Raw genomic sequence first — 17296 nt, 5'->3', positions numbered from 1 at the left:
TGGTGACCCCTGGCCATGCTGGTTCTGGAGCCTGCTCATTCATACATAACTTTAGTATTCAATCAGTCTGAAGCTGGGAAAGTGACTAGTTAATTGTTCATGTTGTTACTAGCCCCTGCTTAGTAGTCTAACACTCATGTGACTTTATATGAATTTTACTGCACAGTAGATGAAGTTCTTTAATTTCATTATGTCTCCATCTGATTAACTGAGGTATGTCTTTGAATTTTTCAGATGTAGGTTACAATGGTATTTCTCCAACAGTAGGTTTCATCAACAATGTACTGAATACTTACTTTCAACTGTACTTTCCCCGGGCCGTACAGTTGTCCCAACAACTGAGGCATGATCAGTATGAAGAAACCTTCATCTACACCACCCATCCTTGGCTGGTCAGCCTGTATCTAGACTGTCCAAACCTTATTCTCAACAACATCACTCTTGCAGTAAGTTCAGTAGACGCCTCTGTTGAATGTTGCAAACATTGTGGAAAGTTAAGTGTACACCTCTCTTGAATATTGCAAACATTGTGGTAAGTTAAGTGGATGCCTCTGTTGAATGTTGGGAACATTTTGGTAAGTTGAGGATGTTGTATAAAGGTATCTGCTGTCTCCGTAGTGGCCCACTGGAGGATGTTGTATAGAGGTATCTGCTGTCTCCCTAGTTCCCCACTGGAAGGTGTTGTATAGAGGTATCTGCTGTCTCCCTAGTGCCCCACTGAAGGATGTTGTATAGAGGTATCTGCTGTCTCCCTAGTGCCCCACTGAAGGATGTTGTTTACCGGTATCTGCTGTCTCCTTAGTGCCCCAGTACCAAGGATGTGGCAGCCTTCAGGGATGCAGTGATGCGTGGTGATATCACGTGGCATGCTGGACCTATGAACATGCAGCCGGAGAACATGAACCAAGCCTTGTTTGAGCTCAGTCTGAACATCAGCCTGGATGTGGATGCCGAGTTTGGCATAAAAAGAAAGTATGCTACACTGAGTCAGAGGGATGTCCCAGGTACGTGGAAGGACAGATAATACTGGTGTGGCTGGAAGTAGCACCTTGACTTGCCTTCAGAAGTAGACATTGGTGCTCTCTTGGTAAAGCATGATTTGATTGCCTTCTGTGCAGGCATGACAGCGGCGGTGCTCCCTAGTTTGACTAAGTTCAACATCGTGGCTGTGTCGGTTGGGGTCAACCCAGGTACAAGTCCACCGGCTGTCCCAAACCCTTTCATATGGAAGTTCACAGACGTTCAGGTCATTGGGATGTGGAACAAAGGTGAGATGTGCAGGCAGGTCATGTAGATTTATAGTGGATAAAGTCTGATGTATAGGGTGATATAGTCATGTGCATGTACAGGTAGATATAGTCTTTTGCATGTATAGCGTGATATAGTCATGTGGATGTATAGGGTGATATAGTCATGTGCATGTACAGGGTGATATGGTCATGTGCATGTATAGGGTGATATAGTCATGTGCATGTATAGGGTGATATAGTCATGTGGATGTACAGGGTGATATAGTCATGTGGATGTATAGGGTGATATGGTCATGTGGATGTATAGGGTGATATAGTCATGTGCATGTACAGGGTGATATAGTCATGTGGATAGGGTGATATAGTCATGTGCATGTACAGGGTGATATAGTCATGTGGATGTATAGGGTGATATGGTCATGTGGATGTATAGGGTGATATAGTCATGTGCATGTACAGGGTGATATAGTCTTTTGCATATATAGGGTGATATAGTCATGTGGATGTATAGGGTGATATAGTCATGTGGATGTATAGGGTGATATAGTCATGTGCATGTATAGGGTGATATAGTCATATGCATGTATAGGGTGATATAGTCATGTGGATGTACAGGGTGATATGGTCATGTGGATGTATAGGGTGATATAGTCATGTGGATGTACAGGGTGATATAGTCATGTGCATGTATAGGGTGATATAGTCATGTGGATAGGGTGATATAGTCATGTGGATGTATAGGGTGATATAGCCATGTGGATGTATAGGGAGATATAGTCATGTGGATAGGGTGATATAGTCATGTGGGTGTATAGGGTGATATAGTCATGTGGATGTATAGGGTGATATAGTCATGTGCATGTATAAGGTGATATACCGGTAGTCATGTGGATGTATAGGGTGATATAGTCATATGGATGTATGGGGTCCATTGCCTTACTTATCTATGATAACTTAAGTACTGGCTTCCATAGTATAAGCGCTAATTATATATTATTATATATATGCTCTCTGCCTCATAGCATTCATTCACCTGAAGAAAGGATTAAGCATATACTCTGAAACGTTATTCTCTTCCTTATGGGATAATACTTATTAAGTAGAAATACCACTATAAACTGTATGTTGTGTTTGTTGGCTTTCATTCTTGTTACAATTTCATTATATTGTCGACAATTCATTATTCATAACAAATACTTCCTGAAATTGTAAACATATACATATATATACATGTATATATATATTCATTTTATTCAGGATGCTTTGTAAAATATTCACAAAGTAACGCCATACATGATATACATTTTGCAAATACTGGAACAGACTATATCGTGCAAATTTCAGTAACAGGAATGAGGTCTGAGTTAATTTTTTAATTTGCTGAACTCGAAAAGGACAAATGATATCATGGAAAAGTAACATCTGATATTTCGGCCACAACATGTTTTTTACTCACTGCAGTGTTTTTTGTACGATAAACAATGACCTCGGGGTGTTTATTTCTTATATGAGATATCAGCATTATATACAGCCTCTTTAAGGATGATGATGAAATGTACAAGTTTTAAAAATATTTACCCATATTTTAATAATGATGACTCCCTCAACAGAATCAAATCAGCTAGAAGTACAATTTATGCACAGGTTGGTATTTCCCTAATATTCTCACAATCCTCCCGTTGATTACCTGGACCTTTTCTCCCCATGGCGATTGTCATAACTCCTCCGCTTTTGGATGCGGTCGTTCGGCCATCACATTTATCTGTGTTGCCCAGCTACATTTATGGGGAACAACTCACAGACACTCCCCTCTCAAAAATAACGTTGTCCAACATGTGACGTCGTCAAGTTGTGAGCGCATGTTTGAATCTCCAGAAATGATGTCATGATAGAACAATGTTTTATTGTGAAATAAACTACTTTATTTTTCTAGATTTTGTGCATACATTTATGGAATCATTTATGAGATATTTCTTAATGTGGACTTGATTGGACTTTTGCACTTTCGACCACAATAAAACCCAGTCCCATTTAACAATGTTTCTCAACCAATCAGCTTGCAGCACCCACTCCCATTCATTTGACCCTGTTTATGTTGGGGATATGCCTGGTTCTTCATCACCTACTGTTTCTTTGCCTGTCAGGTGGGTATCCCTTAAACCCAGGACCAAACCCTGCCAACCCTCAAGGGATGTCGAAAGAAAACTGTGTCATTGTGGACGGGTTCACAGATGTCCTGTGTTTTGCCTTTAGATCTGACAACAGTGGGCCTCCACAAAGTATCAATGTAAGTGAATAATAGTTGACGAACTTTCGAATGAGCACAACGCTAACCATTCTTTATATTATTTGTGATCCCAGACTTACCAATGATTTACTGAACAATCACTCAGTCCACACAGACCTTCATGTGATTTACTGAACAAGCACACACATTCCACACATACCAATCTGTGATTTACTGAACAAGCACACAGTCCACTCATAACTATCTGTGATTTACTGAACAAGCACACAGTCCACACAGACTTACCTGAGATTTACTGAACATGCACACAGTCCACTCATAACTATCTGTGATTTACTGAACAAGCACACAGTCCACACAGACTTACCTGAGATTTACTGAACAAGCACACAGTCCACTCATAACTATCTGTGATTTACTGAACAATTGCAAGCACTCAGTCCACACAGACTTACCTGTGATTTACTGAACAAGCACACAGTCCACACAGACTTACCTGTGATTTACTGAACATGCACACAGTCCACACAGACCTACCTGTGATTTACTGAACAAGCACACAGTCCACACAGACTTACCTGTGATTTACTGAACATGCACACAGTCCACACAGACTTACCCGTGATTTACTAAACAAGCACACAGTCCACACAGACTTACCTGTGATTTACTAAACAAGCACACAGTCCACACATACTTACCTGTGATTAACTGAACAAGCACACAGTCCACACAGACTTACCTGTGATTTACTGAACATGCACACAGTCCACACAGACTTACCTGTGATTTACTGAACAAGCACACAGTCCACACAGACTTACCTGTGATTTACTGAACAAGCAAACAGTTCACACAGACTTACCTGTGATTTATTGAACAAGCACACAGTCCACACAGACTTACCTGTGATTTACTGAACAAGCAAACAGTTCACACAGACTTACCTGTGATTTATTGAACAAGCACACAGTCCACACAGACTTACCTGTGATTTACTGAACAAGCACACAGTTCACACATACTTACCTGGCTCAGGGTGCATCATTCTCAAATTAACACTGTCTGCAAACAAGACCTGGCTCAAAGGCTGGGAAGGACCTACTTATGTTTACTGAACAAGCAAACAGTTCACACATACTTACCTGTGATTTAATGAACAAGCACACAGTCCACACAGACCTTCATGTGATTTACTGAACAAGCACACACATTCCACACATACCAATCTGTGATTTACTGATCAAGCACACAGTCCACTCATAACTATCTGTGATTTACTGAACAAGCACACAGTCCACACAGACTTACCTGAGATTTACTGAACATGCACACAGTCCACTCATAACTATCTGTGATTTACTGAACAAGCACACAGTCCACACAGACTTACCTGTGATTTACTGAACAAGCACACAGTCCACTCATAACTATCTGTGATTTACTGAACAATTGCAAGCACTCAGTCCACACAGACTTACCTGTGATTTACTGAACAAGCACACAGTCCACACAGACTTACCTGTGATTTACTGAACATGCACACAGTCCACACAGACCTACCTGTGATTTACTGAACAAGCACACAGTCCACACAGACTTACCTGTGATTTACTGAACATGCACACAGTCCACACAGACTTACCCGTGATTTACTAAACAAGCACACAGTCCACACAGACTTACCTGTGATTTACTAAACAAGCACACAGTCCACACATACTTACCTGTGATTAACTGAACAAGCACACAGTCCACACAGACTTACCTGTGATTTACTGAACATGCACACAGTCCACACAGACTTACCTGTGATTTACTGAACAAGCACACAGTCCACACAGACTTACCTGTGATTTACTGAACAAGCAAACAGTTCACACAGACTTACCTGTGATTTATTGAACAAGCACACAGTCCACACAGACTTACCTGTGATTTACTGAACAAGCAAACAGTTCACACAGACTTACCTGTGATTTATTGAACAAGCACACAGTCCACACAGACTTACCTGTGATTTACTGAACAAGCACACAGTTCACACATACTTACCTGGCTCAGGGTGCATCATTCTCAAATTAACACTGTCTGCAAACAAGACCTGGCTCAAAGGCTGGGAAGGACCTACTTATGTTTACTGAACAAGCAAACAGTTCACACATACTTACCTGTGATTTAATGAACAAGCACACAGTCCACACAGACTTACCTGTGATTTACTGAACATGCACGCAGTTCACACATACTTACCTTTGATTTACTGAACATTCACACAGTTCACACATACTTACCTGTGATTTACTGAACATTCACACAGTTCACACATACTTACCTGTGATTTACTGAACATGCACACAGTTCACACATACGTACCTGTGATTTACTGAACAAGCACACAGTTCACACAGACTTACCTGTGATTTACTGAACATGCACACAGTTCACGCATACTTACCTGTGATTTACTGAACAAGCACACAGTCCACTCATAACTATCTGTGATTTACTGAACAATTGCAAGCACTCAGTCCACACAGACTTACCTGTGATTTACTGAACAAGCACACAGTCCACACAGACTTACCTGTGATTTACTGAACATGCACACAGTCCACACAGACCTACCTGTGATTTACTGAACAAGCACACAGTCCACACAGACTTACCTGTGATTTACTGAACATGCACACAGTCCACACAGACTTACCCGTGATTTACTAAACAAGCACACAGTCCACACAGACTTACCTGTGATTTACTAAACAAGCACACAGTCCACACATACTTACCTGTGATTAACTGAACAAGCACACAGTCCACACAGACTTACCTGTGATTTACTGAACATGCACACAGTCCACACAGACTTACCTGTGATTTACTGAACAAGCACACAGTCCACACAGACTTACCTGTGATTTACTGAACAAGCAAACAGTTCACACAGACTTACCTGTGATTTATTGAACAAGCACACAGTCCACACAGACTTACCTGTGATTTACTGAACAAGCAAACAGTTCACACAGACTTACCTGTGATTTATTGAACAAGCACACAGTCCACACAGACTTACCTGTGATTTACTGAACAAGCACACAGTTCACACATACTTACCTGGCTCAGGGTGCATCATTCTCAAATTAACACAGTCTGCAAACAAGACCTGGCTCAAAGGCTGGGAAGGACCTACTTATGTTTACTGAACAAGCAAACAGTTCACACATACTTACCTGTGATTTAATGAACAAGCACACAGTCCACACAGACTTACCTGTGATTTACTGAACATGCACGCAGTTCACACATACTTACCTTTGATTTACTGAACATTCACACAGTTCACACATACTTACCTGTGATTTACTGAACATGCACACAGTTCACACATACGTACCTGTGATTTACTGAACAAGCACACAGTTCACACAGACTTACCTGTGATTTACTGAACATGCACACAGTTCACGCATACTTACCTGTGATTTACTGAACAAGCACACAGTTCACACATACTTACCTGGCACAGGGTGCTTCATTCTCACATTAACACTGTCTGCAATCAAGACATGTCTCAAAGGCTGGAAAGGACCTTCTCATATGGCCAACATAACATTTTGTTAATGAAATAGTATTGTTTTGTTTTCCCCATATTTTTTAGAATGTTGAAATGATCCAGACTTTTCATATACATCAAGTTTTAGGAGCTACACATACTGTTTTCATTGTAGAGCTAGGGTACCTGTACATTTAACTGTGCTAAATTGATATACACAATCAATATGTTTTCTTTCTGCCCCCAAAGTTACCAGTACTGCTACACATTCTTTGAATAAGTGCATCTCTCAGTTTTTAATTAGCGTGTTGTTTCAAATTGTACATGGTCAATGATTGAGAAAGAATGTCAAACAAAATAACTATATAGGGCAGTTTCAATCAGAGGTTATTATTGTGATTTGATACCTCTGATTGACCAATCAGAATTGCGAATTTTCCAAATTAATTGTAAATTTATTGTTTTACACTCTTCTGAACTGCCTCATGTTTGGTGAGTATACCTTCTAATGACATTAACGTTGTTTACCAGGAGATTCTAAGCAATTATGAAGTCCTTCGCGGAGAATTTCCTGGTGCCAAACTGATGGCATCTACGTTTGACAACTTCATCGAAGCACTTCAACCAATCAAAGGCCAGCTCCCTGTGGTGGAAGTGGAGGTTGGCGACACCTGGGTACAGGGCATCTCCTCGGACCCGGTCAAGATGGCCAGGTACTGGGCCTTTGCCAACAAGCTGCAGGTCTGTGTGAGGAAGGGTGGGTATATACACCATCAAGTCTCCTCCTACATGCCACATGCTAGTGGACAATTACCTGCACCTTGCTAGGGAGCAGAACACAACACAAGGCATGGGCACATCGCACCCCTTGTTTTCCTATTAACATACAGTATGTGCATGTCGCGGGTTCTGCCAACGATGTAATTGAGGGAACTGAGGCGGTGCGGATGAGGTATAAAAGGATTTATTACCTGTAAAAATATATAAATCACATCAACATGAATTGATGAGTCGAGGAAGAGAGAATGTCTTCCCTCGACAATGGCGTGACATAAAGTCTAATATAATTACGTTGAATAGCATGACATAATATAATATTCAAACGCTGTTACTTTATATACTACAATTGAAGCAATAAATGTTTTCGGCAGCACACGTTAGATGTGACGTCACCACATTATAAACAAAGTAACATTTTTATGATCTTTTATGTAATAATAAAATATATATATACATGATAAACGATTGGAACTTACACGATCTTTCACTCACAATCTTACTTACAGGATGGTGCTTTAAACTTAGTGGTTGAATTAGTAATCTCGTGCAACGCGATGCCTTTTGACCGAGTATTATATTCACAATTTACAACATTAATGATTTAGTTTCTACAATCACGTTACCTATTCTATTGACTAGATTTCCATAAAGAAAGTAGATAGACAAGGGTACATACCTGTAAAAATATATAAATCACATCAACATGAATTGATGAGTCGAGGAAGAGAGAATGTCTTCCCTCGACAATGGTGTGACATAAAGTGGCATTTGAAAGTGTCCACGTCACATCCCAGGTATTAGCACGAGATACTGCTGGTAAGACAATCAGGAGTAAGATTGAGAGATGAAGCGTCCGTAAAATGAAACAGAGATAACTCTTGGCAACTAACCCTAAATATATCCGGCGACACCTTCCCCCCCTTTGAGAAATGTTGTCCTCAACATTTAAATGTGCTGAAGCATCCAAACAGAGAAAAGTGAAACCTTTATACAACTACTTACACACATTATGAGCTCACAACGTTGAAAGTTAATAACACAACTATACAAAAACCTCAAACGATTCTGGGATACCAGCGGCCGATGATGTATCCTCAGAAAGGAAAACATCCTTATCAGAGTAAACAGATGGTTTGGCAAGAATACTGTAGTCAGTTACCCAATCGCCATTTCTGAGCCAAAACGGAGGAGCTCTGTTACGGGTAGGCCTCCCCATATCAGAGTTCCGTTCTGACACATGATCAGTGGAGTCTGCAACTACATCCTCGTCATGAGCAGACGTTGTACCGGGCTCCTCTTCCGCTGAAGCAGATGACTGTTAAGGAGGGCTGGAAGTATAGTGTGTTGGAGAACTCTTAGATGATGGTCCAGGAGACGTGTCAGCAGGAAATGAGTCTTCAAGCTCCATTACAGTTCCTACTGTTTCCATGGATTCCTCTCTATTAGCGTCAGTTCTTTCTTCAAGATCTCGACCAAAGTTAGTTCCATTGGATCCAGTAACCTGAGACACTGGTGGACTAATATGATCTGGTAACAATACAAATACTTCCTCGGGTTCTTCGTCTTCTGGCTCCATGAGTTCTTGGTATTCTTTCACCTTCAAGGACACAGATTTCTTCATCCCTGCCTTTCTTTCATTTTTTTTTTGATGTCCAAACACTGGTTCTGCTGGTATTGACACAAGTGGGAGGAGCATGTTCCGATGAAGTGTCTTCGTCGGTCCTTTGCCAAAGTTTAATCTCTTTCTCAATTTGTTGATATATTCAGTCGTTGTAGTGTGGTCATCACCAATCTTCTTGACTCCAAGGAAAGCATCAACAGGCAGGCGTGGATGTCGACCAAACATAAGGTAGAAAGGTGAGTATCCTGTACTCTCATGCTTTGTGGCATTGTAGGCGTGAACCAGTGGAGAAACATAAGTCTTCCAGTCATTTTTCTTATCTTCTTCAAGGGTTCCCAACATGTTCAGAAGAGTCTGGTTGAATCTCTCACACATTCCGTTTCCTTGGGGATGATATGGTGTGGTTCGAGTCTTCCGAATTCCTGTCAGTTGACATAACTCCTTGATGATATTGCCTACAAAGTTTCTCCCTTGGTCGCTGTGAAGTTTGGCTGGAAATCCATAGTGCACAAGGAAATTATCAAAAAGAACTCTTGCTGTTGTCTTTGCGGATTGATTTTTGGTTGGTATGGCAATAGCATATCTTGTAAAATGATCTGTGATCACAAGAATGTTCCCGAATCCTCCTTTTGATTCCTCCAATTGCAAGTAGTCCATGCACACTAGTTCCATTGGTTGGGTTGTCTGAATGTTGACTAGCTCAGCTGATTTCCTTGTTACAGGTGATTTTCGTCTGATGCAGTTTCCACATTTACGAATGTATCTCTCTACATCTTCATTCATACCAGTCCAGAAGAACCTGTTTCGAATTAAGTCAAGAGTATGGTCTCTGCCTTGATGTCCTGAATTATCATGGATGGCCTTGAGAACTGTTTCCTTGTGTATGGTTGGTAACATTTTTTTTTGATGTACAACTCCATCACAACTGTTCACACTTCGATAGAGAACTCCTTTGTTTAGGAAAAACTTGTCCCATTCCAGAAGGAGTTTCCTGATGGATTGATCTTCAAGAGAACGTTGGCGTGCTGTTGGCTTGTGTCCTAGGTTCAAAAGTGATATCAGCCGAGCAAGTGTTTTATCCAGTGATTGTTCTTTCCTCCAGTTGTGTTCTTTCGAGGCTAAAGGCAGGGATGGTTCCTCTGGATATATGGCATCCTCATGAAAGGTGAGACTTTCAGCACGAGTACCTATCGCCTGGTGAACTTGACAGATGGCCTTGATACTTGGAACATCCAGTTTGGTTAAATCAGCTCCATGATTATGCCGTCTGGACAATCCATCTGCATCTTGGTTCTTGTTTCCCTGGCGATAAATGATCTTGAAATCATATGCTGAAAGTGCTGCTAGCCAGCGATGTCCAGTGGCATCAAGTTTAGCAGTAGTGAGGACATATGTCAAAGGATTATTATCTGTCTTCACTTCAAACTTGTTTCCATAGAGATATTCGTGGAACTTGTCAGTTACTGCCCACTTGAGTGCCAGGAATTCCAGTTTGTGAGCTGGGTAATTCTTCTCACTCTTCCGTAGAGCTCTACTGGCATAGGCTACAACCCTCAAACGTCCTTGTTGCTTCTGATAAAGAACTGCTCCAAGTCCAGCTCCGCTTGCATCTGTGTGTACCTCAAAAGGCAGGGAATAATCAGCATAGGCGAGTATCCGTGGTTGCGTTAAATGATGGATGAGAGTATCAAATGCTGCTTGCTGTTCTCCTGACCAGATCCAATTGTTGATCTCTTTTGTAGGTCGCCTGCTCTTCTTCTTGGGTTGTCCTACGAGCAAATCATTGAGTGGCTTTGTGATCTTGGCAAAATCCTTCACAAATCGCCTGTAGAACCCAGTAAATCCTAGGAATTTGCGAACATCTTCTGTATTCTGTGGTACTGGCCAGGTCTTCAGAGCACTAATCTTTTCTGGATCAGTCTCGATTCCATTAACAGATACAATGTGACCAAGATACTTCACCCTTTCTCTGAAAAGCTGACATTTAGATGGTTTTAGCTTCAGTCTGTTATTTCTGAGTCTTTGAAATACTGCTTCCAGTCTTTCCAAGTGCTCGTCAAATGTGCTTGAGAAGATGATGATGTCATCAAGGTAGATGAGACATTCTCTTAGATTTAAATCTCCCATGCATTTCTCCATGAGCCTTTGAAATGTTGCTGGAGCATTGGTTAGACCGAATGGCATTCTATTACATTCATAAAAACCTAATGGTCCAACGGAAAATGCAGTTTTCTCCTTGTCCTTTTCCTCAAGCTCAACTTGCCAGTATCCAGAGCGCAAGTCCAACTTGGAGAACAATCTCGATCCAGACAGACAATCTAAAGTTTCATCAATTCTTGAAATTGAGTAGGAATCCCGAACTGTTCTTGAATTCAACAATCTCATGTCAAGACAGAAACGTAGACTGTTATCCTGTTTGCGGACTAACACCACATTAGATGAGTAGGGACTGTGAGATTCTCTAATGGCTCCACATGCTATCATCTCATGTAAGTGTTCCCTTACTTCTTCAAATAATCCAGGAGGGATTCTTCGATGTGGCTGCTTGAAAGGAGTATCATCTGTCAACCTGATTCCATGCTTCACAGTGTTGCAGCAACCTAAGTCTGTGATATCTGAAGACATGATGCAATCCCAACGCTGTAGCATGTCAGAGACTACTTGCTTCTGTGGGTCATCAAGATGGCTGTAAGAGAGATCAATCCTTGATTTGCAGTGCTGAGAAGAAGTATCTGTTGTGTCCTCTGATACATGATTCGTCTTTTTAGCAGATACATCCAGGGGCACTTATGTAATGACACGAACTTGGTGGAGTTGACAGAGTCTGGTCTTTGGACGAATGGTGATGACTCTTTCAGACAGGTTGCAGCATCGAACGGGTATTCTGGATAACTTCCCATGTTTTCCAACTTCAACTAGGCGTGGACAAACAGACAAACCTGTATGCATGTCGTATTCAACTTCAAGATGTTCAGTAACAGCAGTGTAATTCCCTGGACTATGACGAATAATTCCACTGAGGGTGACCATCTGATTTGGCTGAATAATGATAGGTTTATCATTGGTAGACTTGACTGTTCCTAGAATGCCATTGTAACTAATTGAATCCAGTGCAGTAGTCCATTCCTTTGGTAATACCTTTCCTGTTTCCTGGTTTCTGGATTTTAATCTCTTAAGAACATTGATGCCAATCACTGCAGGGATGTCCTTGTTGTATTTTGTATCCTTGGTTATTAGTATAGGAATCTGCAATTCGACATCATAGCAAGGAATGTAGATTGATACATCAATGTATCCAGAGTAAGGTATGTTAGTGTCTCCAGCTCCAGTTATTTGAAGTTCAAACTCAGTTAGGGGCCGACATTCAATCTCTGATAATGTAGAGTTGTAAAAGGCTTGACTGACAGTTGTAATCTGGGATCCGGTGTCTAAAAGTGCAGAACATTTAACTCCAGCGATGACTACTTGAGTTTCATTAGCCTCTCCGATCATTCTGTCATGTAGATCTGTTGGTTTAGGGCTATCACTTCCATTGGCCTCTACTAGCCCTTCAGCAGTAGGCCATTCTAGTTTAAAGATCCACCACGTCTCCCACGTTCAAGTCTTCCACGACCTCTGCCTCTAACTGGGATACCTGTAACTGTAGAAGAATCCTTCTGGGCTTCTAATACTGAAAGTCTATCCAAGATCTGCTTCAAAAGTTTGTTGTCCGTCTGGGGCTGTTGCTTTGGCTGCGCTGGTTCCAGCTTGTCCAGTCTCTTTATAACTTCTGATAGCTGCTGAGATATCTTGGCAGAATAATCTGTATCTGGTGTGGGGTTCCTATCCATGACGTGTGGTTGCTGTTGGACCTTGGATCTCATCCTTGGATGTGGCTCTCCTTGCATCTCACGTTCAATTTCTCTGGTGGTCTGCAGAAGATCCTCAAAATCCTGTCCTGAGTAAAATGAAGGTCGGGTAGCATTCTTTAATAATCCACTCCAGAATTTATTCCTCAGAATACTGTCTCTCGATGTAGCATCCATGTAGCTTCCTCTGTCTGTGGCTCTCTGTAGTAGGGTTTCCAATCTAATTCCCCATGATGCAACTGATTCAGATTCCTGTTGACGAGTCGTGTAGAAAGCTTGCATCAGGGATTCCGGATTATCCACCGTGCCATATAGTCCTTCCAGTTTCCTCACGATAGTGTCAACTGTTGCCCTCTCACCTAGTGAAAGAAGAACACTGGATGCATCACCTTTGAGGGACTTCCTCACAGCCTGAGACAGAATAGCAGGTGGGTAAGCATCATCTCGAATAAGGCATCTTACTTCCCATTTCCAAGTTTCAAAAGATGACTCCGTTTTCGGTACAGGAGTTTCTCCGGAAAAATGGGAAATCCTAGGCAATTGAAATTGGTACATCTGCTGGTTGAGAGATCCTCTGTGTTCGTATGGTGATCTATTTGTAGGGACATGTTGATCAGTGGTGTGTCCAGGTTGAAATCCTAGATGTTTTGGCGTGATGGGCTCCCTTTTATGTACTGGCGTAGATACGTTGCTTTGGTGAAGCAAGAAGGAAGGGGGTACAGGATGAATGTTATACCGGCCAGTGGTAGTGAGATATGCTAACATCTTCTGTTCGTCTTCCTGTGTTATGGGCTTGTCATCATTCCAGTTCTCACCTCCAGAAGCCATGTTGAACAATGAAGTACGGATACAGGACTATCTATTGCCAGAACAACAGATGCACAATCACCAAAGTTCCGATTATCCTCAGTGGTAAACAAGGATTAACAGGAACACAACAAGTGCCTCACCAACTGAAGCCAATATAAAGAACAAAAATAATACCAGCTTGTGTATACACAAGACCAACTGCCAACTCAGGAACAGCAAACCAACCAAATACAAACCACGGATGTGACAGCCAACCAATATCGCTAAGGATACCGTGTAACCCAAACGTCAGTTCATAGCAATAAAATGTAAAGCATATAACAGTGAAGAGCAAAGGGAGGTAATTACCAATGACAAAGTCAGGAATAGTGTCACCAGTAATTAAAAAGAAAACTCGGTATGAACCTTACATGATTTTATTAAATAAGATTTTCTATAACGCGGAAGCGAAGTACCGATGTCAACACGCGTAGTCAAGAACAAGTTAAGTAACCGGATGTAAACACGCGAAGTGAAGGCACGGAACGCGAAAAGTGACGCGAAAACAAGTGCTTGTTTAATTAGTAAGTGCTAATGCCGGTGATGTGGGTCGCGATCATTCTCATTCACCCAATGAAGTAAATACTAAAACTAATGCTAAATTAAGATATTGAAGAATGAAATAAACTAAGAAATAATCTAAGAAATTGAATAACAAAGTCCAAGATGAGACAATTATCTAAGTAGACATCGTTTATACAGATTGTCTAATTGTCTCCCAATATCTAACGCTAATATTAATAACTAAAGCTAAACACTAATGTTTATCCCAGACAAAGTATCAACTAACTAATAATAAATAACTGCAGTGTTAGTCAATATTCTTATCATCACATAATAAACACTTGAAGTATCTACTATATGGATTTATAAGAATATATATCTATACATATACATGCAACAGGACCTATTGCGCACAAATACTAATAAATAGATAAAGCTGGTAGTAAAGCATAAACATGCAGTATAGATATCACCAATTTCCACGGCATACACATTTCCAGCGTGAACTCAGAAGTGTAATAGTCCATCAGTAGACGTTAAAGTTCATCTTTGCAGATTGTAAAAAATAATGTCAACATTTCTTGAAGTGTTCGGAGTCCATCGCCATGAGAAGCGTACAACACAAGTACAGGTGGAAATATTCTAAAGCACCCTTGCCTGCATATAATGTCTATCACAGTCGTCCTTGAATATCACAGTCATCCTTGAATATCACTGTCTGAATATAAATTATCACAGCTTGACAATAAAGATTTATGATCATAAAATCATTAAAATGTCAAAGTATATACTTAAAAAGTCTGTGAAGGTGATTCAGGTGATAAGGATGATATGGTTGAAAACGATGATCACGTGGACGATTACGACTTCAATGATGATGTTGATGTTGTGATGACGTTGATAATGATGTTGTGGCTCTACCTCAGTCCCTGTTCGGGCGCCATTTTGTTGCGGGTTCTGCCAACGATGTAATTGAGGGAACTGAGGCGGTGCGGATGAGGTATAAAAGGATTTATTACCTGTAAAAATATATAAATCACATCAACATGAATTGATGAGTCGAGGAAGAGAGAATGTCTTCCCTCGACAATGGCGTGACATAAAGTCTAATATAATTACGTTGAATAGCATGACATAATATAATATTCAAACGCTGTTACTTTATATACTACAATTGAAGCAATAAATGTTTTCGGCAGCACACGTTAGATGTGACGTCACCACATTATAAACAAAGTAACATTTTTATGATCTTTTATGTATTAATAAAATATATATATACATGATAAACGAATGGAACTTACACGATCTTTCACTCACAATCTTACTTACATGGATGGTGCTTTAAACTTAGTGGTTGAATTAGTAATCTCGTGCAACGCGATGCCTTTTGACCGAGTATTATATTCACAATTTTCAACATTAATGATTTAGTTTCTACAATCGCGTTACCTATTCTATTGACTAGATTTCCATAAAGAAAGTAGATAGACAAGGGTACATACCTGTAAAAATATATAAATCACATCAACATGAATTGATGAGTCGAGGAAGAGAGAATGTCTTCCCTCGACAATGGTGTGACATAAAGTGGCATTTGAAAGTGTCCACGTCACATCCCAGGTATTAGCACGAGATAGTGCTGGTAAGACAACCAGGAGTAAGATTGAGAGATGAAGCGTCCGTAAAATGAAACAGAGATAACTCTTGGCAACTAACCCTAAATATATCCGGCGACATGCAGAACAGAGCGGACAGGCCGGACAACTTTAGCCATATATAGATTTATGGAAAAAAAATGTTATAAACATGGACAAACATGGTAAGGTGTTTTTCATAAGACAAGTATATAATTAGATGTATATAGGACAGTCAAGCCTGTCAATCAAAACTGGTGCATGCTACATTTTGAGCCAGTCAGAAGGCAGGGCATGCTTTGTGGATTTGTCAGACTTACTTCCCGGAGCAAACAGTGCCTGTGAAGAGATGTGCCTACATTTTGCAATTCTGACTCGCAATGTTCATTACATGTACTGGGATTAGTTGTATACCTTAACCCAGACCCTTACAGTCAGGAGAAAGGTGTTTGAGGCGCGTCAAGGCGTGCAGTAGGCCTCACTGTCAGATAAAGTCTCCGTCATCTTTATTGCCTTCATCTGGGTAAAGTTGAGAACTTGCATGAATTTCTGCACTTTTGCACATATGGATATTCAATATGCACAGTTGCGGGTTCAATGGTCTGAACCCTTTCAAGATCTACACAGTTGTGGTCGGAATGGTCTGAACCCTTTCCAGATCTACCCAGTTGTGGTCGGAATGGTCTGAACCCTTTCCAGATCTACACAGTTGTGGTCGGAATGGTCTGAACCCTTTCCAGATCTACCCAGTTGTGGTCGGAATGGTCTGAACCCTTTCCAGATCTACACATTTGTGGTCGGAATGGTCTGAATCCTTTCCAGATCTACACAGTTGTGGTCGGAATGGCCTGAACCCTTTCCAGATCTACACAGTTGTGGTCAGAATGGTCAGAACCCTTTTCAGATCTACACAGTTGTGGTTGGAATGGTCTGAACCAGGGGTCCGGAAACCGTCATATGCGCCGGACATGACCGATTGGGAATCTCAAATGTCCGGTTT

General features: G+C 40.9%; 1 protein-coding gene across 3 annotated transcripts in view; it reads left to right on the top strand.

Moving 5' to 3' along the window:
- Nucleotides 1-17296, top strand: part of LOC139459490 (uncharacterized) — a 57428-nt gene that overhangs the window by 25374 nt on the left and 14758 nt on the right. For all 3 annotated transcript variants that reach the window (XM_071240943.1, XM_071240942.1, XM_071240940.1), the window contains exons 3-7: nt 235-446; nt 803-1004; nt 1119-1268; nt 3395-3537; nt 7589-7814. In XM_071240943.1, coding sequence (XP_071097044.1) covers nt 235-446; nt 803-1004; nt 1119-1268; nt 3395-3537; nt 7589-7814 — 933 coding nt within the window. The remainder of the gene's footprint in view (nt 1-234; nt 447-802; nt 1005-1118; nt 1269-3394; nt 3538-7588; nt 7815-17296) is intronic.

This window comes from Haliotis cracherodii, unplaced genomic scaffold, assembly GCF_022045235.1.
Source record: "Haliotis cracherodii isolate W230 unplaced genomic scaffold, xgHalCrac1.p SCAF_13, whole genome shotgun sequence".
Lineage (NCBI taxonomy): Eukaryota > Metazoa > Mollusca > Gastropoda > Lepetellida > Haliotidae > Haliotis > Haliotis cracherodii.
The sequence above is the reverse complement of the archived record's forward strand: the minus strand, read 5'-3'. Positions and strand labels throughout refer to the sequence as shown.